The 25,012-nt window shown below is 35.9% G+C and overlaps 1 protein-coding gene and 1 long non-coding RNA gene across 6 annotated transcripts in view; one reads left to right on the forward strand and one right to left on the reverse strand.

The window, feature by feature from the left end:
- LOC123313834 (constitutive coactivator of PPAR-gamma-like protein 1 homolog) overlaps positions 1-25,012 on the reverse strand; it is a 277,895-nt gene that overhangs the window by 116,743 nt on the left and 136,140 nt on the right. For all 4 annotated transcript variants that reach the window (XM_044898883.1, XM_044898881.1, XM_044898880.1 and 1 more), the window contains 2 exons: positions 14,785-15,048; positions 14,340-14,728 (listed from right to left, as the gene is read on the reverse strand). In XM_044898883.1, the coding sequence (XP_044754818.1) occupies positions 14,340-14,728; positions 14,785-15,048 (653 nt within the window). The remainder of the gene's footprint in view (positions 1-14,339; positions 14,729-14,784; positions 15,049-25,012) is intronic.
- Positions 9,014-11,698, forward strand: LOC123313836. Of its 2 annotated transcripts, none has more exons than XR_006537780.1 (3): positions 9,014-9,532; positions 9,605-9,670; positions 11,588-11,698. It is a non-coding gene; the product is annotated as an uncharacterized LOC123313836 (long non-coding RNA). The 2 variants fall into 2 exon arrangements; XR_006537779.1 differs by lacking the exon at positions 9,605-9,670 and having other exon boundaries at positions 9,014-9,342; positions 9,464-9,532; positions 11,588-11,690.

The following is a 25,012-nucleotide window of genomic DNA, read 5'->3' on the forward strand; positions in this document are numbered from 1 at the left end:
GTTTAGTAAAAGTGCCTTAGTTTTCGAGATATTGGAGATTTTCGAAAATTCAAGAGAATTACACCCTTCGCCACTCTTTTTGCAGGCAAGACTCCAAATGAAGGAATTTTTTCAAACTGTTTTTTGGATAGTATTCCTGGATAGATGATCTATCGAATATAATTCATTATTTTTGAGGGGCATGAATAGTTCTTCATGAAAAAAAGATCTAACTCAACTTTTCCGTTTTGCTAATTTTTTTTCATAAGTTCAAACTAGCGCGGTGTAAAAAATAATATGGTTACCTAAGAGCCAATGCAAGAAAAAACATGCCAGTTTCATTGAGATTCCGAAATGGTATAACTCTCTGTATTCTCAGCATTTGATACAAAATAAATTCCTATTGCAATCAGTTGAGGCCTAGTTTAATGTAAACAGTGTTTCTAAAATTTTTAGCATCTAAAATGAGAAATGCAAGCAGAATGAAGCAATCGTCTATAAGAAGGTATAGAGCATTTACTGAAGCTCATAATGGCCTCTTAGAGATTCTTTTGTGATATTTAATTCAATGAAACGATACTCATTTTGAAATTGTTGATATCTATGCAATAAAGCTATGATTTATTAGAAAGTGTAGACTATAGAGTATGTATCAGAACTCATGGTGGTCAATTTAAGCATCATTCGTGATTTGTGAAACTTTATTCAATGAAACGATATTTTAAAATTGTTATTTTTTTCTCGTTTTCTTTTATTATTGAACCCCAACGTTGTGAAATCAATATTTTCAAGTTATGCATTAAATTTCAGCATTTTTGTAACAACGGTCTTGATTCAATGTAATAAAAATTTACTAATTTTCAGCTTTTTTTCTTAATTACAAAAGTGCTAAAATTCACTTCGTTACTTGAAATTCGCTTAACAACTATTAACTTTATAACTATAGGGCTTAATAATGAAAGAATACGAGGGAAAAAAACAATTTTAAAATATTGTTTAATTGAATCGAGTTTTACAAAAAGTGTTCAAAGTGTGTATCAGGAGCTGTACTAGATGCTCTACAACTTCTTATGAATAATTGCTTTATTCTGCTTGCAAGTCTCATTTCAGTTGCTAAAAATTACAGAAAAAGGCTTACGTCAAACTCTGCCTTGACTCATTCTAATAGAAATTTATTTTGTATTTAATGCTGAAAATAGAGTGAGTTATACCATTTCAGAATCTCAGTGAAACAGACATGTTTTCTCTCGCGTTGGCACTCAAGTAACCATATTATTTTTCACACCACGCTGGGTTGAACTTAGGAAAAAAAAATAAGCAAAACGAAAAGTTTGAGTTAATTCTTTTATTTATGAAAAACTATTCATGCGCCTCAAAAAAAATAATTTACATTCGATAGCGCATCTATCCAGGAATACTATCCAAAAAACAGTTTGAAAACATCCCTTCATTTGGAGTCTTGCCTGCAAAAGGAGTGGCTAAGGGTGTGATTTTCTTGAATTTTCGAAAATCTCGAATATCTCGAAAACCAAGGCACTTTTACTAAACGTAAAATATATTTTTCTGAACCGCCATAGAGTCCTCTACCTGCAGGCTCCATATTATCCATTCATTACGCCACACCCTGTATAGCTGTAATTTTGAGTGACTTTCTTCGATATTGAACATCTATTTCCAGTGCTTTTATGTTTCCTAGATTAACAGTGTGATGATTAAAATGAATATCATTTTTCACATACACAAGAGTTCCGTCATTTTTGTTGTTTTTTCCCTCATTATATATTTGCTGGTATCCGTTCAGAGTGAATACTCTGGGATCCTCTAACTGAAAAGTCTCAGTCAACACGATTATATCGAAATTAGCTGACGTATTCTGCAAAAATATTTCGAATTCGCTGAAGTTCTTTTGCATGCTACGAATATTCATTTGCATAATTTTGAATTCTTTATGTATACTCATAGAATCCAGGTCACTCATGTCTTCGATGATAACGGTATCATAATCCTCATTTTAAAAATTTCTTATAAAGCAATCCATTCCTATTTTCCGCAAATACAATTCACACATACACAATACCTACGCATATATATTTCCACCCATATAAAAAATTTGTACTTAGTTTTCGTTCATATATTTTTTTTGTTCACTTTTTTATTATTTTTTTTTTAATACTGCTCAATTTCACCAACTAGAGTTGGCCACTGCCATTGGCCACAGACTTGAGCCGCAGTTTCATACCCCTAATATTTTTGTTTGGTGAGTTCTTCTTATTTATAACCTTTTTTTTATGTGTTACAGAGTGAGGGGTAGGCAATTTTATTTTATCTGTGACTTCTTTAGAGGTCGATGGATCGTCTAAAAATTCCAGTGTGTCCACAGAGCACTCAGTTGTGGGTGTAATCAGAGCGCTGTTCAGTCCACTCTCCCCCTCTGAACAGTCCAATTCCTCCAACCCGTATACACTACCTCCAATAACGAGTTTATTTCCTTTTATGTATGACTTTTCAGTTGAGTTTGCTCTGGCCTTTTTCAAAAACGACCTTAATTTTTTATTTTCCATACGCTGTTGAGGTGTCAAATCGTTTGATATTGTTATTGCCGTGCCCTTGAGCCGCTTAACGTGTGCAAAAATGAGTTTTTTGGTCCGATATGAGACAAACTCTATTTTGATAGGGCTATTATCCTTATTGCCAAGACTGTAACAGTCGCTAACCTCCGATGATTCGATTCGTATGCCCAATAGACGGTTTATCTCTTCACAGATAACCTCAGCATTCAACTCAGACCCAACTTGAAGACCGAAAATCATCAGATTTTTTTTCCTGCTCAAGCGTTCCGTTTCTTCCAGTCTGCTCCTTAACTGTGCATTCTCCTCCTCTAGAATTTCGTTTCTTTTTTTTAGTGCTTGTATCTCTAAACGTAATCTCGCCTCTGATGCGGAAATGCTAGCTTTTACCTCCTGCTTGCTATCACGGATTTCCTCTAAGAGTTTCTCAAGCGTGACCTCCCCTATTTCATCGTTCGGCATCATCAAGTTCTCTCCCCCTCCTCTCTCCGAAATTGAAACAACTATAAGATGTATTATTTACCCAATGTGAAGTTCCAAAAGTCGAGAAGAAGAAAGAGCAATCACAACATAGGATATCAGAACGCCAAACGTTGATAAAATTGTTATATCCTCAGTAATTTTTCCTCCGTTAGTTGGTTTGTAATAAAGGAAAAGTGAACAAGGGACACAAGTTTTCACTCCACTGTGGCCTTTCAGGGAGACTTCAACCTCAACAAAGACAGGAAGGCCAGGGTTAAGTAAGGTATTCCAACAAAGGTGAAAAGGGGAAACAAAATACTGTCTAAAAATAGTATAGTATACAGAGAAATAATATTAAGATTTTCTCTTATCAGAAACCACAAATGAATGTGTGAAGTTTAATCCTCGGCGATATTTCGCTATCTGAGCGCGAATCAATTTGAAATCATGCTATATTCCTCCTCCAACTCAGTATAAGAACTGGTTATGCTAAGCGGTGCATCGAGTACCGCGTCATTGAATGAACACTGTGAGCGGGGGAAATCGCACAGGCGCTGCGTAATAGTAGGAGAATAGTAGGAGAAATGAAAACAACAACGGAAGCAAAAAGGCACCACTACTCGAAAAAAAATCACAAGTAGAGAAGGCACAATTTTCAATAAACTATGTGAACTTTCATACCTCGTACAGTTGGCTGAAAAAAACTCGATTGAATCTATCAACTTCTAACCACCGAATTTACCACCTAAACGAAGAGCAGAGACAAAGACGTCTACATGCACGACTAGTTGAACGTGAATGGGGATATATAATTTTTCGCACTATGTTGACGGTTCCCAGGATTACTGCTATCTGCATCCAAGTGATGGTGTTCTGCGGTAAATCCAGTTCATGTAGATGTTGGGTAGTCTTTCGATGTACGAGGCCATTTACGCTTATTAATAGAGTCATTATAGTCACTGTTTTAAGCCTCAACATGTCCTTCATTTGCTGTGCCAGTGCCTCATATTTGGATATTTTCTCGGCATAGCTTTTCGCTATGATGCAAAAGACAATAATGATGACGGTCTTCTTTTTGTTATCCCATACCACCATGTCCGGTCTATTGTGTTCCACACCTCTGTCTGTTGTGACTGCCAGATCCCAGTAGATTTTGTGCTGTTCGTTCTCTACTATAGTTTGTGGTTTATATATGTGGTGTGGTGTGAAGTGTTGGACCAGTTGTTTTTGGAGGCATACTAATTGATGAACGACTTTACCCATATCGTCATGTCTGCTGAGATATTTCGTACCTGCTAATGTGGAACATCCTGAGGACAGGTACTGGATAGTTTCTTCGGCAGCGTTGCACATCCTGCATTTAGTGGTTTCCACTTTTTATTGAAAAATATGCTTTACATAAGTTCTGGTTGGGATGACCTGGTCTTGGATGGCCAAGATTGTTTCCTCTGTTTGGGGAAATAGATAGCCTTGTACCAGGTAGGTATTTGAGTTTTTTATATCTACATCTGGTTGGTGTAAACTTGTGTAGAATATTCCGTGGAAGGCTTTTGTTTTCCAGCTCTGTCTTAATTTTTCAGATGGGTCTTCTCCTGCGTTCTGCCCGTTGTCTGTTTCAGTTTACGGGGCCGATATCCATTGATGTACAGGTGAGTTGTTCTCCCTGAAATACTCTCTAATTTTTCTTTTCTCTTTCAGACAGATTTGCTGCAAGCTGCTAAGCCTGCGTCCTCCTTCTTTTCGAGGTAAGTAAAGCCTTTCTGTTGCCGAGTTTGGGTGTAGCATGCCGTTCTGTGTGAATGTTGTTCGTATTCTTCTGTCCAGTCTTTCCACATCTGTTTTGGACCAATCAAGGATCCCAGATGTATAAGAAAAAGTTGGTATGGACCAGGTGTTGATGGCTGTGATTTTGTTTTCTGCTGACAGTTGTGTGTTGATTATTTTCTTGACTCGTCCGATGAGTTCTGTTTCTGCAGCATTTTTGTTTTCTTTTCGTTTCATTTCGTACGCCTGTTGTATCCCTAGATACAACAGATATATATTCATTACTATATATATATTTTTTTTTTGTCAATCAACCTTTCAACTATATATATATATATATATATATATATATATATATATATATATATATATATATATATCTATATGCAGCGGGACATATGGGGACCGAATGTATATAACGTATGGACCGTATATATTGATATACATTTTGATTTGGAGGTGTACATTACTATTCATTTGTCTATGTATATTGTGGAATCGAAATTATATCGATATTTCTGTTCTGTATATGTTGCGTAACATATGGGGACCGACAGAAGTATATGCAGCGATACTTATTGGGACCGTATTGTGGGGAATGGCGAAGTAAAGTAAACATAGTCCAGAAGATAATTACTGGGACCTCGTTGTGACCTTGTCATTATCGATTAAAATTCTGCAGTTGTATTCATGTTGAATTCAAGTTTTTATTGCACCAGAGACAACTTGGATATAGATCAGTTCGGATTCCAATTTAAAATTTCCTCAAGACAATTTGATTGACATAAATGAAGAACTTATATCTGTATATTTGAATTTCAAATTATCGAGCATATGGAAAAAAAATTGTTTTTGTTTTAATGAATGAAAAAAAATTCACCGCCTCCGCGATAACCGAAATGGTTTCCATACCATTTGTTTCGGAAAACGAACGTAAAACACAGAATGCATTTCTTATTGAGAAATGCTTTTTTCGTAGTGATAACTTTATGTCCATATTCAATAATATTTTGGAGAGAATATTCGGATGTATGCTATACATTACCATTCATTTGACTATGTATATTGTTGAAACGAAATTATATCGATACTGTATATGTTGCGTAACATATGGGGATCGATAGAAAAATATGCAGCGATACTTATTGGGACCGTATTGTGGGAAATGGCGTAGTAAAATAAACATAGCCCAAAAGATAATTACTGGAACCTAGTTGTGACCTTGTCTTTATCGATTAGAATTCTGCAGTTGTATTCATGTTGAATTCCAGTTTTTATTGAACCAGAGAAAACTTAGATATAGAAAATCAGTTCAGATTGCAATTTAAAATTTCCTCAAGACAATTTGATTGACATAAATGAAGAACTTATATCTGTATATTTGAATTTCAAATGATCGAGCATATGGAAAAAAATTGTTTTTGTTTTAATGAATGACAAAAATTTCACCGCCTCCGAGATAACCCAAATGGTCTCCATACCATTTGTTTCGAAAAACGAATGTAAAACACAAAATGTATTTCTTCTTGAAAAATGCTTTTTTCGTAGTGATAACTTTATATCCATATTCAATAATATTTTGGAGAGAATATTTGAATGTATGCTATACATTACCATTTATTTGTTTATGTATATTGTTGAAACGAAATTATATCGATATTTCTGTTCTGTATATGTTGCGTAACATATGGGGATCGACAGAAGTATATGCAGCGTTACTTATTGGGACCGTATTGTGGGGAATGGCGTAGTAAAATGAACATAGCCCAAAAGATAATTACTGGGACCTAGTTGTGACCTTGTCATTATCGATTAAAATTATGCAGTTGTATCTATGTTGACAAGTTTTTATTGCACCAGAGACAACTTGGATATAGATCAGTTCGGATTCCAATTTAAAATTTCCTCAAGACAATTTGATTGACATAAATGAAGAACTCATATCTAAATATTTGAATTTCAAATGATCGGGCATATGATGGAAAAAAATTTGATTTTGTTTTAATGAATGAAAAAAATTTCACCGCCTCTGAGATTATCGAAATGATCTCCATACCATTTGTTTCGGAAAACGAATGTAAAATGCAGAATGTACTTCTTGTTAAAAAATGCCTTTTTCGTACTGATCACCTTTCTATTTTTCTTCGATGTAGTGCAATGAACAAAAATGTGTCAATTTAGGGACGTATGGAATAGTTCTTATCTCGGTAATTTTCCATTTCGAGTTCATTCAGAACATCTGGTCTACCGAAATCGGCAGGGATACCAAGGCGGCAAACACAAAAGATAGAGGTGGAGAGTTGTGAAGCAATAAACTAGAAAGGGAAGCGGATATCAACCCATTATATTGCTCCTCTCTCAATGTTCCAATATGCTTGTCGAAATATGCATTTCGACGACACTTTTTCCGATTCACAAATAACGGAGGAATAAAATTATTAGGTGGATCGTATTTTTCCAATTTTATCATATAATTGACATCTGAATAAATTCTGATTTTGAAGAAGGATAATTGAAATCCCCACAGTGTTTTGAGTTTTGCAAACACAAAAAATATCGAACAATTACATATTAACTTTGAGTATTCAACACAATGAATTGATGTTACTCAAACTGCAAATTGAATACCTCAATAATAATGGCGAATATTCTGGATTTTTGTTATCGTTTGCAATAGGAAACGATGCCAAAAATCATGATGTACCTACACTAACGTGATTTTTCTTCAGTGAATCAATTGAACACATGAATTTCTTCAATATTTAGCTCAATTTTCATTACAGTACATCTAGGAGAAAAAGGAAAATAAAATTGAATTAAGAGTTATTAATCAATTATACCACAATTAATGTTCAGTTGTGCATAAAAAATTAAAAATGCTACTGAAAATAATGTTGAAAATAATTGAATACATTAACTAGATATCTTTGGCAGGCAGACATTTTTGAAAAACCGGTAACGGGATGCTTTCCGACACATCTGCGACTAAAAAACTGCGTTGAAAAATACAAGGTGTCCCAGTTTAAAAAGAAGACTCTCCTCTATATCTTTGAAATTTTACGGATCCGTTACGAAAAATAAAAGTTACTGAAAAAAACGTATTGGAGTTTTTCGAATATCTCCAACAAAAACCAAAATATGGGGAAATATTTGAAACGGTGAGATATATTTCCCAGAAACGCCTTGTACCTCGAGAACGAATCAATATATCTATGATAAGCTTTCTGATATCTAATTATTTCGATGAAAGACATCGGGGATACTTGGAGATTTTTCCTCTAGGCCTTATAGTTCTTGAGATGCTCTCCAGTTAACCTCGAATTTGGGACACCCTGTACTTCTATCGTGAACTGAAAATGAGTTGAAAAGTGCAGAAAATTTTCCTTAGCAACTTTGTAAATACAATATGTGATACTGTACATCAATTTTCATTACGAATTAGGATCATCATATGTTATGATATATGACAAAGTCCATTTGAGGCTAAATTCATTTATCTGTAGGGAAATTACTGCCTTCTCATTAGGCATTCTTTGCATTCGTTCGTAGCCATAATCACAAAAAACCATTGATCTAGGGTACCCATAGATGTGCGAGCAATATAAAATCTGTGATACTCCATTGAATTCCTATAGAGAATAAAGGGCACATTGATGAGTCAGGAACCATAATGATTAAAATGCTACAGATATACAGATTTTCGACAAAATGTGGATACAATTCATGGATAAGACGAAAAATATTTGTAATTTCGACAACCTAATATAGAAAATAATTTTGATTTCGATATTTCATCCGATATAATTAAATTTTTATTTCTACTTAAGACCTGAGCACATGTATATTCTTTAAGAATTCCTCGAGGAATTCCATATAGAACAAACGAATGGAGTAATTGATTCATCGAAATAATTTGAGAAATGAGTCTTAAATATTTAATTCATCTGAATTTTCTTGAAATTTATTTCTCCCAAATTACAGTTTCCGAAAAATGTTTAAAATTCGGTTTGTCAAATTATGCAACGCCTTTCTGTTCACAAGGATCTTACTTATGGGTCGTTTATTGTATATAATCTTTATGATGTTTTGAAATATGGAATGCAAAAAAAACGTGTTTGCCATTTGGGTACTATAATACTTACAGCCAAATTCAGTAGGAGGGGTGAGGGATGGTCCTCGAGCTGTTTGATATTTTTGAAAATGTATTTGAAAAGTTTTTACGCCTGCGACAGTATAGTTCTAGTATTTTTTCGGTGACGGTTAAATATTCTTGCAACGACAAAAAGAGATAATCATCATGTTCGCCTTAGTGCTGTTTTTAGATGGTGTTTATCACATTTGTAAACAGAAATAAGTGAAAAAATTGGTTGGGAAGAAAAATGTGAGTGCTCCTTATAAAAGCTGTGGCCGTTTTGAGGCGGAACTAATTACGGAAAGCAGTGAGTATATAATTTTCATAATTTTTAATTCTTGATTATACTTGAGATCATTTCGGATAATAGGAAGGAGCTGTTAACTCTGAAGCAGAAGTTAGAGGCTGAAGAAAAAAATTCATCTGAATCTACATCAAGTAGGTTTACTGCTGAAATCAAACATTATACCGATTTTTCTTCTTAATCATCGAGATGAATGATTTCTTTTTTTCGTTGTTGTATAAATAAAATGAAATTGAATATTTTTTCATTTTTCAGAAACGACTGTGAATAGTGAAATCACAGTCATTTCAAGCAAAGATGATGAAAAATCCAATCAAAGACAAGGTAATTATGAAAAACTCATATCCTATGTTTGTATCTTGATGTTTATATAAAATTCGTTATTATTTACAAAAGACGATTTGGATATCTTCAATGATGAAAATTCAATCAGGAATCCCGGGACAGCCATTGTATTTGAAGGTAGGAATTGAATATTAATCCATCATTGATTTTAAATACATGCAATTGCAGTAATGCAACAAAAGTCAAGAATCTTTCAACCGAATATATTGAAAAATTTATTTTTTACCGCTCACCGATGATATAGATATAGCAGACATAATTTTTTTTCATTTGCAGAAAATATTGAATATTGGTGATACCAGAACTACAACTTTTTTACCCAACGAGATAGAGGAAAATGAATGTGCCATTCATGTCGTCTTTTTTCGAGAAACTAATAATGCCATCAACTGCATTCCTCCATCTTCTTTTGTTATCCAATACATTTTTATCGGAACGGTACACCCGACGGAAAAAAATAGTACGGGGTGGGCAAAATTGGTGATACCTGAACTACAACTTTTTTACCCAACGAAATAGAAGAAAATGAATGTGCCATTCATGACGTCTTTTTTCGAGAAACTAATAATGCCATCGACTGCATTCCTCTATCTTCTTTTGTTTTAGAGTTTTAGGCCAAAATTTAAATTTGGGCGATTTTAACTTTAGTCATTATCTCCTTTCCTGTTTGTGCTAGGATGTTGAAATGAAAACATCATACAGACACTTTTTTGATAGCAATCCAGTGGAGTACTTTGATTTTTTCCAACAGGTATATTTGCTGAGCTATAATATCGTTGTGTTGTTTCTTATGGAAACAGTCGTTTAAAGTGAACCAGAAAGAATCGCTATTTTTTTTTCCGTTTCAGAAATATATCATACATCGCCCTCAGATTCGTTCAGATATCATGAAACATATAGTATGTGAATTTTAAATGATTGAGTATTAAGTAGGCTGAATCACAGAATAATATGTCTCTATGCATGGTCCAATTATTACTTTTCGTTTGAATACTAGATTCAATCCTCCATGGTTTGATCTCGGTTTGAAACATTTAGTCATTACTGGCGGCATTACGGCAATATTCGAAAATTACGAGAACGTAATCAACCGAATGTTAGGTATTTCAAACAGTTGGCAGATAAGTTCGCTGTGTTTGGTTCTTTCAAAAGCCACGTTCGAGGAAATATTCGTTTAGATGTTATGAAAAATACAGTTTGTATCTATGTTAAATTTAAAATGAAGAGTATAATGTAGGCTGAATTATAGATAGAGATCAAACCATGGAGGATTGAATCAAGTATTCAATCGTAAAATAATAATTAAACCATGCCTAGAGACATATTATTCTGCGATTCAGCCTACTCAATCATTTAAAATTCACATACAAACTATATTTTTCATAATATATAACGAATCTGAGGGCGATGTATGATGTATGATGTAATAATAATTATAATAATAATAATTTTATTTTCAGAATTATCATCATACAGATAACAAAATGAAAACATGTCACAAAAAAGAAAAGATAAATTCAACCCAATATACACATGTATATTCCTGAAATGGGAAAGAAACGGCTATTCTTTCCAGATCATTTTAAACGACTGTTTCCATAAGAAAAACACAACTTGATGTTATAGCTAGGCAAATATACCTTTCGGAAAAAATCATAGTATGCCACTGGATTGCTATGGAAAAGTGTCTGTATAATGTTTTCATTTCAACATCCTAGTACAAACAGGAACGGAGATAATGACCAAAGTTGAAATCGCCCAAATTTCAATTTTGGCCTATAACTCTAAAGCAAAAGGAGATGGAGGAATGCAGTTGATGGAATTATTAGTTTCTCGAAAAAAGACGACATGAATGGCACATTTATTTTTATAGATTAGAACTATTTATTCCGGACAATATTATTCAGACTTCGGAACTCACATACGATTAAAATGACCTCATTTTTTCAGCTTAACAGACTGCATATCTCAAAAACAATAATGTATGAATATAACTGGTATTTTGTTTAAATTCATGAAAATAATATTTTACAGCTCCGTCCCCTAATGTCAAATGCCGTAGGATGCGTTGGTCTGAAGAAGAGAAACGAATAGCTTCAGAACGCTTCAAAGAATACATTATGAATAATACATTGCCATCATTCCAAAAAATGCACGAGGTCATGGATACAAATCCAGGTGTATTTCAAAGAAGTGTAGCCACTATTAAAACCTGGGTCAAAAATGAAAAGCTGAAAAAATCAATCAAGATTTTGACTATATATGTATGATATCAAATTATGTTTTTATTTTTTCTCTATATATGTTATTATTCTAACGTGTTCCTTATTAATAGTTATGTATTTTATATATATATATATTAAAAATTATTTCACCAACTCCTGAATTTTCATTCACATAATTTTTTCAATAAATTTGAGTATTTTTCTTATATGTTGTATAAGTTTTCCTATATTCTCATGTGAATTGAATGGAATTCGTTGCAACATGGTAAATTAGAATTATTTTCAATTGCTTATCAACTAATATGATCAGTTTCATTTCAGTTTTGCATTTTTACCATATTTTCACACTTTTTGTAAGAATATGTAGCTATAAAATACAACTTATCAGTCGACCAAATCAATGAGCTATCCACAATTATATCATAGAGGAATTCATAATGGAATGGAACATTCAAATTTATATACACTGGTCCCAATAATTACCGTTGTACCTATTTTTGAAACGGTCTTCATATGTACCGATAGACTAACGAAAACTTATGGGGACCGGTCCCAATAAGTACCGCTGCATCTAAAAACATATGGGGACCGGTCCAATAAGTACCGAAAGTCCCCATATGTACCGCGCGATCTCCGAAACGGTCCCCATATGTACCGCTGTACATAGATATATATATATATATATATATATATATATATATATATATATATATATATATATATATATATATATATATATATATATATATATATATATATATATATATATATATATATATAGTTTATTGTTTTTCATACAAATGTGCAATGCCTTTAAAATTCAATGAAAGTAAATTCATTGTCGTTTTGTCCAATCAGTGTGAACGTATTAGGTGGAAAATGCTCACTTTCCACCCGGGTGGAAAGTTGAAGTCAAAAAACGTCAACTATCCACCTTTCAAAGGTAGGTGAAATGTCATTATTACGTGTATGGTTGTAAATAATAGTTATTTTCCTATCAAGTGCGGAAAGTGATACTTGCCCGCACGAAACTGCCGTTGCCCGAACGATGCGAAGCAGAGTTCGGGTAAGCAGTTGAGTGCGGGCAAGACACTTTCCGCAAGAGTTAGGAACAATATTTTTTCTACAAGCGCTTGAAATATATAAATGTATCCATTTTACGAAACAGATCATATCTCATTTGATTGATTCATATATAATGACAGACGTTATTCTGCATGTCGTTACTAAGGGTTTCTCATCGTTGACGTTCTGTCCATAGAAAGATGATTGAATTTAATTTACTCTATAATATTTGCGTGCGGGAAAAACCCCTGCTAATCCATTCCCGCACGCATTTGCGGGAAAGAAATAGCAGGCGTTTTTCCCGCACTCTTTGGGAAAGTGACTCTTTGCAACTTGGAATGCGTGCGGGAAAAAGGTTGAACGCGCACGCTTGTAGAAAATAGTTATTTTCCTATCAAGTGCGGAAAGTGAAACTTGCCCGCACGAAACTGCCGTTGCCCGAACGATGCGAAGCAGAGTTCGGGTAAGCAGTTGAGTGCGGGCAAGACACTTTCCGCAAGAGTTAGGAACAATATTTTTTCTACAAGCGCTTGTTATATATAAATGTATCCATTTCACGAAACAGATCATATCTCATTTGATTAATTGATATATAATGACAGACGTAATTCTGCATGTCGTTACTTCATTTCTCATCGTTGACGTTCTGTGCATAGAAACATGATAGAATTTAATTTACTCTATAATATTTGCGTGCGGGAAAAACGCCTGCTATTTCTTTCGCGCACGCATTTGCGTGCGGGAATGGATTAGCACCTTTTGGGAAAGTGACTCTTTGCAACTTGGAATGCGTGCGGGAAAAATGTTGAACGCGCACGCTTGTAGAAAAATATATTTTTCTACAAGCGTGCGCGTTCAACCATTTTCCAGCACGCATTCCAAGTTGCAAAGGGTCACGCCCGCTATTTCTTATTCCCGCACGCATTTGCGTGCGGGAATGGATTAGCAGGGGTTTTTTCCGCAAGCAAATATTATAGAGTAAATTAAATTATATCATGTTTCTATGCACATAACGTCAACGGTGAGAAACCCATAGTAACGACTAACGACTTGCAGAATTAAGTCTGTCATTATATATGAATTAATCAAATGAGATATGATCTGTTTCGTGAAATGGATACATTTATATATCGTAGAAAAAACATTGTTGCTAACTCTTGCGGAAAGTGTTTTGCCCGCACTCAACTGCTTACCCGAACTCTGCTTCGCATCGTTCGGGCAACGGCAGTTTCGTGCGGGCAAGTATCACTTTCCGCACTTGATAGGAAAATAACTATTTCCGACTGATGTCGTTGGAAACGGTTTTGGACGTTTTAAACTTCAGTAATGATACCAGTTTGTTGAAAATCAACTGCTGACGATAAATATTTTCTACAACATACAAAAATACTGAGAGCCATTTTATGAATGAATCACTTCAAAATAGTGATGAATATTAAACTCACATACTATGTTCTTGCAAATTCAATATTTCCTAAGTGTTTTTTCCTACTCACCGTTAATTCTTGTAGATATTGGGCATTCATGAGGTCGGTACTAAAGGCTTGACAAAGAAAGGCATCCAACTCTTGAGGCCTCAAAATACATCTATCTTGCGACATGATATATCTCAAAACACAAGCCATTATGAGCATATGTTGAGGGACATACGCAGTATTCAATATGAGAGGAGAATCTGAACTAAGGCAAGAAAGAAGAGCCCTCATTCGCCTTCGCTTGTCGTCCATGGCGGGACCAAACCAAAGTCTATGTAAGGTAGGAACTGCCCAAGGCAATGGTTCTGCTTTAACCTCTTCAGGTTTCAAGTAGGGATTACTACGGCTGTACTTCCATTCTTTCACGAAAATGTCAGGTGGTGCGTCGTTTTCGGACACTTCGTTGGATTCTGAGAAAAACGTTCATTTAAAATTTTCCTCCTTAAAAATATCCAATAATAGTCACCTTTTTTTTTGCTATGCAAATACCGAAGATGGTGTAAATTGAAAATCACTGCATAAACATTTTGCCGTAGTGGTTGATATATATCATGAATGGATGGAAATTCTCTATTTAACTCGTCTTCCATCAGACAAGGCAATCTAATCTCTTGTGTACTCAAAACGTGCAGAATTTGTGGAACCATAAGTCCTTTTTGATGCCGAAGTGATGCTGTGCGGAGTACATCTGCTGCCACCGTAGGAGTTACCAAATTAGATTTTGGGCAACCTAAATAAAATAGAATGGAAAAGTTGATGTAATTTTTATTCTTTCTATATCTACAAGGTGTGAGTCACTGTGAATACAGAATACAAAAAATCAAAAGTTCATAAAAAAACATTACATAGGCTACAACAGAAATTCCCTCATTTTCTGAGATTTCATTAATGCTTTCCATTTATATAATTTACTCAAAATTTTTCGAATCATTTTCTTTAGTTTCATTATATTCGGGATGATCAGTTAATTAGTTGATATTCTTGAAATATTATCATCTCCAAAATTTTAGTCAGTCAGAATTCCTATCCAAAAGTTTCCAATATTAGCCTAAAGAGGAAAGCCTACGACAGCTGTATACTACCTGTTTTTTACCTATGGCTTAGAAACCATGGCAGTTACCCAAAAAGGAGCAGAACAACTGAGAGTTGCACAAAGAGCCATGGAGAGAATAATGCTGGGAGTCACCTTGAGGGACAAAATCCGAAATAGCCAGAAGGTGATACTATGGAGACCAAGAGGGACAACAAGAATTGTGGGCCGACCTAAAAAGAGATGGATCGATGACATCAGAACAGCAGGAGGAAGGTGGATGAGATTAGCAAGAGATCGTATAGCGTGGAAAAACCTGGAAGAGGCCTATATCCGACAATGGATGGATACGGGCTGAAGAAGAAGAAAACTGTTTCACAATTCCCTGGCCCTACCGAAAAATTGAGAGAAGTTCTATAAGCATATTCGCCAGACTCTCAATTCAAAGGTGTCGATTCCTCTTATCAAGGATAACACCGGTACTCTGTTATATCTCCGAATACGCTACTGTTTTTGCCAATACTTTCGCCAAATCCTTTTCCGTGGAAACGGACGATCCCATGCCACAAATATCTACATCTCGTAATACTAACTCTCTCTGTTCTATTGATGTTAACGAGGAGGAGATATTGAAGCTTTCAAACGAGTTGGACCCATCCGCCACCCCCGGCTTGGATGAAAAAGTGCTCTGCTTCTCTCTCGATACCAATAACCATAATAATAAAGTTGTCATTCAGTTCTGGCCAGTTGCCTTCTGCATGGAAGTAATCCAGGATTACTCCCATTTTCAAGAGAGGGGACAAACTGTCTGCGAACAATTCCGACTAGTCTTCTTCATATCATTGCCAAGGTTGCTGAGAGCTGTAGGTTGCTCCAATTTTTGATCGAAAACAAAATTATTCCTGAGTGCCAGCATGGTTTCTTACCGGGATGATAGGTCACCACATGTCTGCTTCAATGTCTTGATAACTGGACCAAATCTGTCGACAGTGGTATACCTGTGGATGTTCTCTATTTGGATCTTTCCCGAGGCTTCGATTGTGCTCCTTTCAATCGGTTGCTTTTAAAGTTGGAGCATTTTGGCGTGAGAGGTGGCGTCCTGGAGTGGCTTAGATCTTTCGTTGTTGATAGGTATTTCTCGGTCAAGGTGGGTGATTCCCTATCTGACTTTTAGGGGTCATAAGAGGCGTCTCACAGGGCTCTGTGTTGGGCCCCATTCCTGGCGTACATTTCAGATCTACCGGTTTTACTTTCGTCCTTCTATTCGCAATATGCGGACGACCTCAAACTTTTCTACGATGCTCGTTTTCCTGGTGTTCTTCAAAATGACTCAGTGCTGGCAAAGGTGGCTTCTTCCCCTGAACGTAGACAAATGTAGAGTTGTTCATCTTGGGAGGGGCAATCCACGACATCAGTATTTGATTGATGGCAGGATAATTGAAGCGAGTGCAGACCATAATGATCTTGGTGTGACCATAACAGAGGATCTTTCCTGGTCTACTCACGTTAGCAACATATCATCGAAAGCTAATAAGGTCCTGTATATGATACGACGAGCGTTTCCTAGGTGTTCGGTGGACACATGTAAGCAACTCTAATAACTCTATATCACCTACATACGACCAATTTTGGAATACGCTGGTCCAGCATGGTTCCCATATCTTCTCTCTGATCAGCATCGGTTGGAACGAATACAGCGCTCTTCAACTAGAATCCCTTACGGTAGAGTTCGGTCATCTTATGAGGAAAGACTTCAAATGTTCGGGCGCAGCAGTTTTCATGAACGTAGAATGCGTGGAGACCTCATAATGACTCATAATTTTATTGGTGGCAACCTCGGCAACATCTTTACTTCGTAGTCATCAGTTTAAACTCGTGCGAGACAGTTTTTCTTGACCAACCGGGTATTCACTAGGTGGAACTCTTTGCCGGGAGATGTAGTGAGTGCGGAAACTGTTAACTCTTTCAGAAACCGCCTAGACTATATTTTTGTTAGAATAGTTTTTCAGTGTATTTATGTACAAAGTGTCAATTTTTGTTTTTCTTTTATGTATGTGATTTATAGGCTTCGCCCTCATCTTATTATCTGGAATAATAATAATAACTAGTGAGCTAGGAGATTCACATATACTGATAGATTAGCCTATACTGATAGATTCGCCTATAGTCTATCCAAATCCGAGAGGCCAGCGTAAACAAACTGACTAACGCGTGATCTTATTTGAGGTACTCCTCTTATTGGACAAAGCTTCAGGAAAGCCATATGTATGCAGGCGGGAGTAAGAAGCCCTCCGCAGAACCGCATTACGTTTGATTCATTGATTGTATTCGTATTGTTGTGCAGTACTGCAGAGGTCATTCATTGCTTTTTCTTTCGTAAATTGCTTTATAGTTGTAGCAAGTTATTCAAGTTACAAGCATTTAAGATAATGTCAAGTACTGATACTGCTGAGGAATCGCGTGTTGACTTAAGTCCTCCAAAAAAGAGACGTCTGAAACGACATTTCAGTCCGAGATAAAAGGAATGATTTTGAATACTTATGAAATTGAGATTATTCAAAATGCAGGAATGTGTTTAAAGGACGTAGAACTCCGAGTTCCTGAGAGACTTGGCATTGGAGCTCGAAGTGTTAGGAGAATTATTTCCGAATACATAAATTCCGGTCTTCTATCACAGCCGGCAACAAATCAAAATCGGACCACCAAATGGGAGTCCTTATCAGATTTCGATAAAAATGTAATACGGCGAAAAGTTCACGAGTTTTTCTTCAGAAATGAACACCCGACTATAGAGAAAGTATTAAAAATAGTTAATGAAGACTCGAACTTGCCAAATTTTAAGAAGAGTACCTTCTCTATTATATTGAAAAAACTTAATTTCAAATATGGACGTCGCCAACTCAACAGTTTTTTAATGGACCGTGACGACATTAAATGTTGGAGAAGAAACTATCTCACGAAAATAAGAGCCTTCCGTGATGAAAACAGGAAGATTTACTACTTGGATGAAACTTGGGTAAATGCTGGTCATACTGAAACCAAAGTGTGGACCGATGAAACAGTTACATCTTCTCGGCAAGCGTTACTTGCTGGACTATCTACTGGATTAAAAAATCCGTCTGGTAAGGTCTTGAATTTTGAGTTTAACCCTCGGTTTCATGAAGCTTGATCAGAGAATCAACGATCGATTGACGGATGAATGTCAATTAGTTTTCAGTCGATAAGTTGGTCATAAGCATTCTGAATATCATTCTTGCACCAAATAATTATCTATACACGCCCATTTAATGATTCTCAACTGCTACTCCTCCAATATATTCGGAAATATGAAAGTTTCAATGATTTCCTTCGGGAAATCGAATGCCAAATCGTTGATCGAGCAATCAAAGTTTTGTGAAACTTGATGTAAGTACCTTCTTGGTGGAAAACAATTTCAACATTTTTTTTCAAATGAAGTGAATATATTTTTTGAGGCAAAGGGCAAAGAATTATAGTGTGTCATTTTGACAGTGACACTGGTTTTTTAACTGGCGGACTCTGGACTTTCCAATCCAAAAAAAATGGTGACTACCATGAAGAAATGGATGGTCAGTCCTTCGAAAAGTGGTTCGAGGGTATACTTCCTCAATTGGAGGAAAATTCTATAGTAGTTTCAGATAATGCTCCTTACCATTCAAGGAAACTGGAAAAAAATCCTAATTTACAATTCAGAAAGAGTGATATCCAACAATGGTTGAGGGAGAAAAATATTGATTTCACCCCTGACCTCACAAAAGCGCAATTGTTGAAGATAGTCAGGCAGAACAAAGAACACTTTGAAAAATACATCGTGGATGAAACCGCAAAGGCCCAAAATATTAATGTACTTAGATTACCGCCCTACCACTGCGAACTGAACCCTATTGAATTGATTTGGGCCGATGTCAAGAATTTTGTGGCAGATAAAAACACCACATTTAAAATGGCTGACGTCCAAAATCTTTTTAAAGAGGCTCTCTCACGGGTTACTTCTGAAAGATGGAGAAAGTGCGTGGAACATGTCAAACAAAAAGTTGAGGTGGACATGTGGAAATTGGATAATATCATGGATGATATAACACCAGTCATCGTCAAAATAGAAGAAAGTTCTACATCTTCTGACGACACTACGGACTAGTCACTTTCACAAAAAATATTGTTACACATTTATATTTATATTTCGACCAAGATCGGGCCTATGGCCCTCGCTTTTCAATCATCAACTGGAAAAAAGAAGAAAACGGTTTCATTACATGCAGGTATTCTATATATAACACCTGACGCCCAAATCCAATTCCAACCATCGCTATATATCAAAGCGTAACTCTTTTTAATTTATTTAAAGAAAAAAATCGCAAAAAAAGCATACTAAATATTTCCATTGAAATTTTTTTCCGACGCGCCTAATGATACGCCTATGTTCATTCCCAAGGTCAATTTCATCCCTATTCAGTTGTCAAATACGATTAATTAATTTCAAACACAACACATCTATGATCGTCACTTTGCTTTGGCGAATTATGAAATATTTTCAAAATTGGTGTGGAATATGCCAATTTTCAAATTGAAAACTTATTAATTATCGATATTCTATTCAATAATCAAGTGAATTCGTTCTATATCTATATTATGCCAAAAACTGATCACTCTAAAAATATTTCTCATAATATAAAATATTATAATATACACACGAACATAATATACATACGAACATAATATACATACTTTGGGCGACCTACCCTATATAACGAAATAGAATGATCCATTTCACGACAACTGTTAGTGGTTGAATATTACGGTGATAGACGTCAAAATTGACCATTTTCTTACGCTTTTTTCGAACATTTCTACTCGGAAATAGAAGTTCTCGGAGAGGGGTTACACGGCTATCAATTAATCGTAACTAACTTTGTCCAATAAGAATATGCATTTTACCTTACCCATTTTTCGGCATGAAACGTTTGTGTTACCGTTATTATCATCTTAGACAGGACGAAATCTTACGAAAAATCCGTCATTTTCGCGAATTAATTTAAAAATGACCGGGATCGAAATCGAAAAAGCGGCTCCATTCGGAACTAATTCAGAATCTCTACTTTCGTTTCGCGAAAACCGCAAATCTCTAGAACCCAACACGTCCGCGTAAACTTTTCCTTAATTTTAGTCATTTTTCCCCAAAATTATTTTCGTATTATATAATATAGAAAATAGAAATAATACTCTCTTCGGCGGTGCATATACTAAAATTTCTTCTCTCTTTCACATACTTTTTAGGGGTGCTCTATCTGCTCCCATTTCTCTACCCCTCCCCCAAACCGAGAAAGGGGAGCACAAACCCATAAAAATGCTAATAACGAGAAGCCGGCGCTGGACATGACAGCATGCGGGATGTTGAGGAAACGGGCTCCTGCTGCAAAAAAATCTACAGCTCCAAAGCAACAACAAATTCAATTGCCGACTCGAACCGCTGAAGGTGCTGCGCAGGATATTCAGCCAGTGCTCACCCAAGTGGGGTTAGTTAGATAGCGCATGGAGTGGACAACGTCCATGAATGAAACTATTGTGCGCATTTATAACTCCATCACGGGACTAGGGCAACACACAAACAACTATAGGAAAAGGCTTCGTGGAGAAAACGAAGAATGTCCCGTAATACGCGAAGAAATGACTACAGAAATGGCAAAAAAAGATTAAGAACAGAAAATCGCCAGGGCAAGATAATATACCGAATGAGCTGTTGAAATACGGAGGTCAAAAATTGATCGTGGAATTTACGAAGCTCTTCAACAAAATATTAACATCCAAAAAAGTACCTAAAGAATGGAAAAAGAGCATAACCATTCCTATATTCAAAAAAAAACGGACAAGAAATCACCAGAAAACTATAGAGGCATAACCCTACTAGCTCAGTAATGAAACTTTTCACAAAGATCATAGAAGCAAGAATAAGCGAGCATGTGAACATATCAGAAGAACAACAAGGGTTCAGGAAAAATCGGTCGACTATAGATGCTATTTTCGTAGTCAGGCAAGTAGTGGAAAAGGCTATAGATTACGGAAAGCCCGGAAGAGTGGACTCTTCAACACTTAAAGTTGTTTATTTTTCTAACTTCCAATCCCTTGTTTCTTATGGTGTTATCTTCTGGAGAAGCTGCACGACTGTGGATTCTGTATTTATGTTAGAAGGCAGTGCTACGTACCATGCTCAATATGGGATATAGAGACTCTTGTAGAGGACAATTTAAGCAGAATCGAATAATGACACTGTATGATTTATGATTCGATATGCAACATCCTTCGGAGTTCAAGGTGGCGGTTGGTGATGTGAAAGCTGTTTTACGAAGTGAATTGAATAGGTTGAGAAAAGACGAAATAATTGAAATATTTATTGAATTATCAGTGCCTGACAGGGTGAATAATACATCCCTAAAGGATTATGTCGAAAACCTACATTCAGCATACTTCAAAAGTGATAAACCTAGGGATGATCTCGTTAACCTCAATGAATGGAAATCGAAAGCAATCTTCCAATGGTATGACAATTCAAGATATGCTGAGAGAAAATTCTTATTTAGGGAAAGAAAATAACTTACTGAAAAAACTTGATCACGAGAGGTTCGAAGGCATTAAACTTCTTCAGTTCAAAATAGAAACACTGGAAAGGAGTGATACACATCTTCACAAAACTAATAATGCGATTCGCAAGCAGGGATTTCGCAGGAATCATTTTGATAAATCTGTTTGCAGAACTTAAGGTGAGGAGTGTTCTGCTGGAGACTCTGGGGTAACCTCAAAACATCGGAGAACTACATGATTCAAATTTGACAAAGATTGTAAACCCAGATGAGGAGGGTTTATTGACCTCCGTTAATGATGAGAATTCAACACATCAATATGAAATAATATCTGATAAGGCATCTGTCTACATCGGTCGAGTTCCGTTGGATACACCTGTTGCGAAAATTAGAAATTATATTTCGGATACATTTCCTGGTATTGAATTCGAACTGACACCCCTTAAAGAAGATGGAACGTCATTCAAAATTCTAACTGATCTGTCATTCAAGAGAAAACTATTAAATAGAAATAACTGGCCCCGCGGTGTTTTTGTAAGGGAGTTCAAATTATTTCGGGAGAGACCTCAAAATTTCTAATGATTCATATAGGATTATTCATATCACCATACGTAATGTTATACATAAATTGGACTCCTTGGAGCTGCTGGCCTCGAAGTATACATTGGACATCGTTTGTTTAAGCGAGCATTGGCTGAGTATGTCACTCTACCGGGGTATGTGCAGGCTGCCTTGTTTTGTAGATCGGTTTATGCTCGCGAGGGTGTTATGATTCTTTGTAGAGAGGATATTCAATTTACCAAAATCGATGTTATGTCTGAGGAGAGGCATTTCGAGTGTCACATCTAAAAGTGTTATCGACTACCTGGTTACTGATATGCATCCTGACATGTTCCGGAGAAGCCTATTGAGAGTGGGATTGTCGGATCATCTTGGTCAGCTTCTATGTTTTTTTGTTGTTGAGCCTGACCGGGGTGGACCATCTGTTCCTGGAACTAAACGAAAAATAACGGACGACAACCTCGGGGAATTTGCATACAGACTTTTATTGATTGATTGGAAAGACATTTATTGCCTAAATGATGTTGACGATGTTTTCGATTTTTTTCATTCCGTCTTCATCTCAGCCCTGGATGAGACGTGTCCTTTTCAATCCTACTTGATGAAACCGGACAAATGTGAGAAGAGACGTGCTTCCTGGGTAACCCCTGATATTCAGAATATCGAATATAGGTTAAATGAAATTAGCTGGCTGATTCGATCTGAAGAATCGGAGACAGAGGTGAGGATGTTGAGGAAAGAATTGAGGTTGAAAACAAGAGAAGCAAAGAGTAATCGTTTCTTACTTTTCATGGATGCATCTGAAAATAAGATGAAATATGTTTGGAATGAGGTCAATAATTGCTTGGGAAGAAAGAAGAGGAACATTGGTGTAGTTCAGCTGAATGTCGGTGGTATGGTTGTGGATGACCCTGAACAAGTGTGTCGAGTGTTTGCTGAATATTTCTCCAGTATGAGCAGAGGTGATAATTCGTCGAACGGCGGATGGATGGGTACAACAGCGTCCGATTCTCCATTGGAGACTATGTTTTTTTATCCTGTCACTGAAGGAGAGTTGATGGAGGTCATTCGAGGGATGCCAAGTAAGGAAAGTTCGGGTTTCGATGGTGTCTCTATAAACATGGTGAAGTGCGCGGCGACGGAAATTGTGCCGGTACTTTGTTTCTTTATCAATCTTTCGGTTGTTTCGGGAGTTTTTCCTAAACTATTGAAATGCGCTCTCCTCTTCATAAGTAGGGGACTAAAGATGACGTGAAAAACTTTAGACCAATAAGTATCTTGAGTGTTTTTTCAAAAATAATCGAGAAGATTATGTGTGAAAGATTGTGCCACTTTCTCAGTAGGCATTAAATTGTTCAGTTCTCACCAGCATGCCTACTTGAAGTCAAGGTCTACTGAGTCTGCATCCGCTTGACTATTCGATTGTATTTATTCTAAGTTAGATCTTGGCCTACAATTGGTAGTTATTTTTTTCGATTTGTCTCTTGCTTTTGATTCTGTCACACGTCAAATTTTAGTTCGTTAACTTCACCAATTGGGTATGTGTGGTAGTGTTCTAGATTGCATAGATTCTTTTTTATCTGAAAAAAAATTAAAGTCCAAATGAATTCAGCACTTTCGGATCATTTTGATCTTGAAAATGGCGTTCCACAAGGTTCTATACTTGGGCCCATTTTGTTTATTATATATATGAATGATATCACTGCTTTCTGTACATTCTTTTTATCATTATTTGCCAATGATGTTTCCAAGGTTGTGTGGGCTATGAAACTTGGGGAACTTCAACAAAATGTTCAGTTGGCAATTTCTGAATTTGTTAATTGGTGTGATAGCAATCGATTGACTGTGAATTTGAAGAAGACTGCGCTCCTTAATGTTAATTTAAGAAGGGAAATACCACCTGATTTCATGATTTCTTTTAATTGTTCTGTTTTCAAATGTTGTACGTCATAATGATTTTTGGGCATTCACGTAGACTCTAAGTTGACATGGCGAAACCAAATCGAATTTGTTTGTAACAAAGTGAATAGTGCGTATTATGCACTTGAAGTTTTTAAGAGGACTATAGATAGGCAGTCACTCATTTCTGTATATTATTCTCTCGCTTATAGCTTCATTCAATACCAAATTATTTTATGGGGTAATGCTGACTGCAGAAAGGTTTTTGTGGCGCAAAAGAGAATTATCAGATTAATTTTCAATATTCATCGGATGACATCCTGTAGAAAATTTTTCATATCAAATGATTTGCTGGCTGCTCCATCAATTTTTATTTTTAGAGCACTTTTACATTTCAGAAATTTCTTAAGTGACTCACATCAAACTGTATCATCTAGTCATAATTATAAAACAAGACATGGTCACTTAATAAGGTCGTCTGCCCACAGGACCTCTACATTCGAGAAGTCTCCTAATTGCACTGCAGTAAAATTTTTCAACAAATTACCCAGAGAAATTAGAGATCTGTCAGTAAACAAATTCAAGTTTAAAATAAGAAAATTTTTGTCTTC

Source organism: Coccinella septempunctata, chromosome 5 (genome assembly GCF_907165205.1).
Source record: "Coccinella septempunctata chromosome 5, icCocSept1.1, whole genome shotgun sequence".
NCBI classification, from domain to species: domain Eukaryota; kingdom Metazoa; phylum Arthropoda; class Insecta; order Coleoptera; family Coccinellidae; genus Coccinella; species Coccinella septempunctata.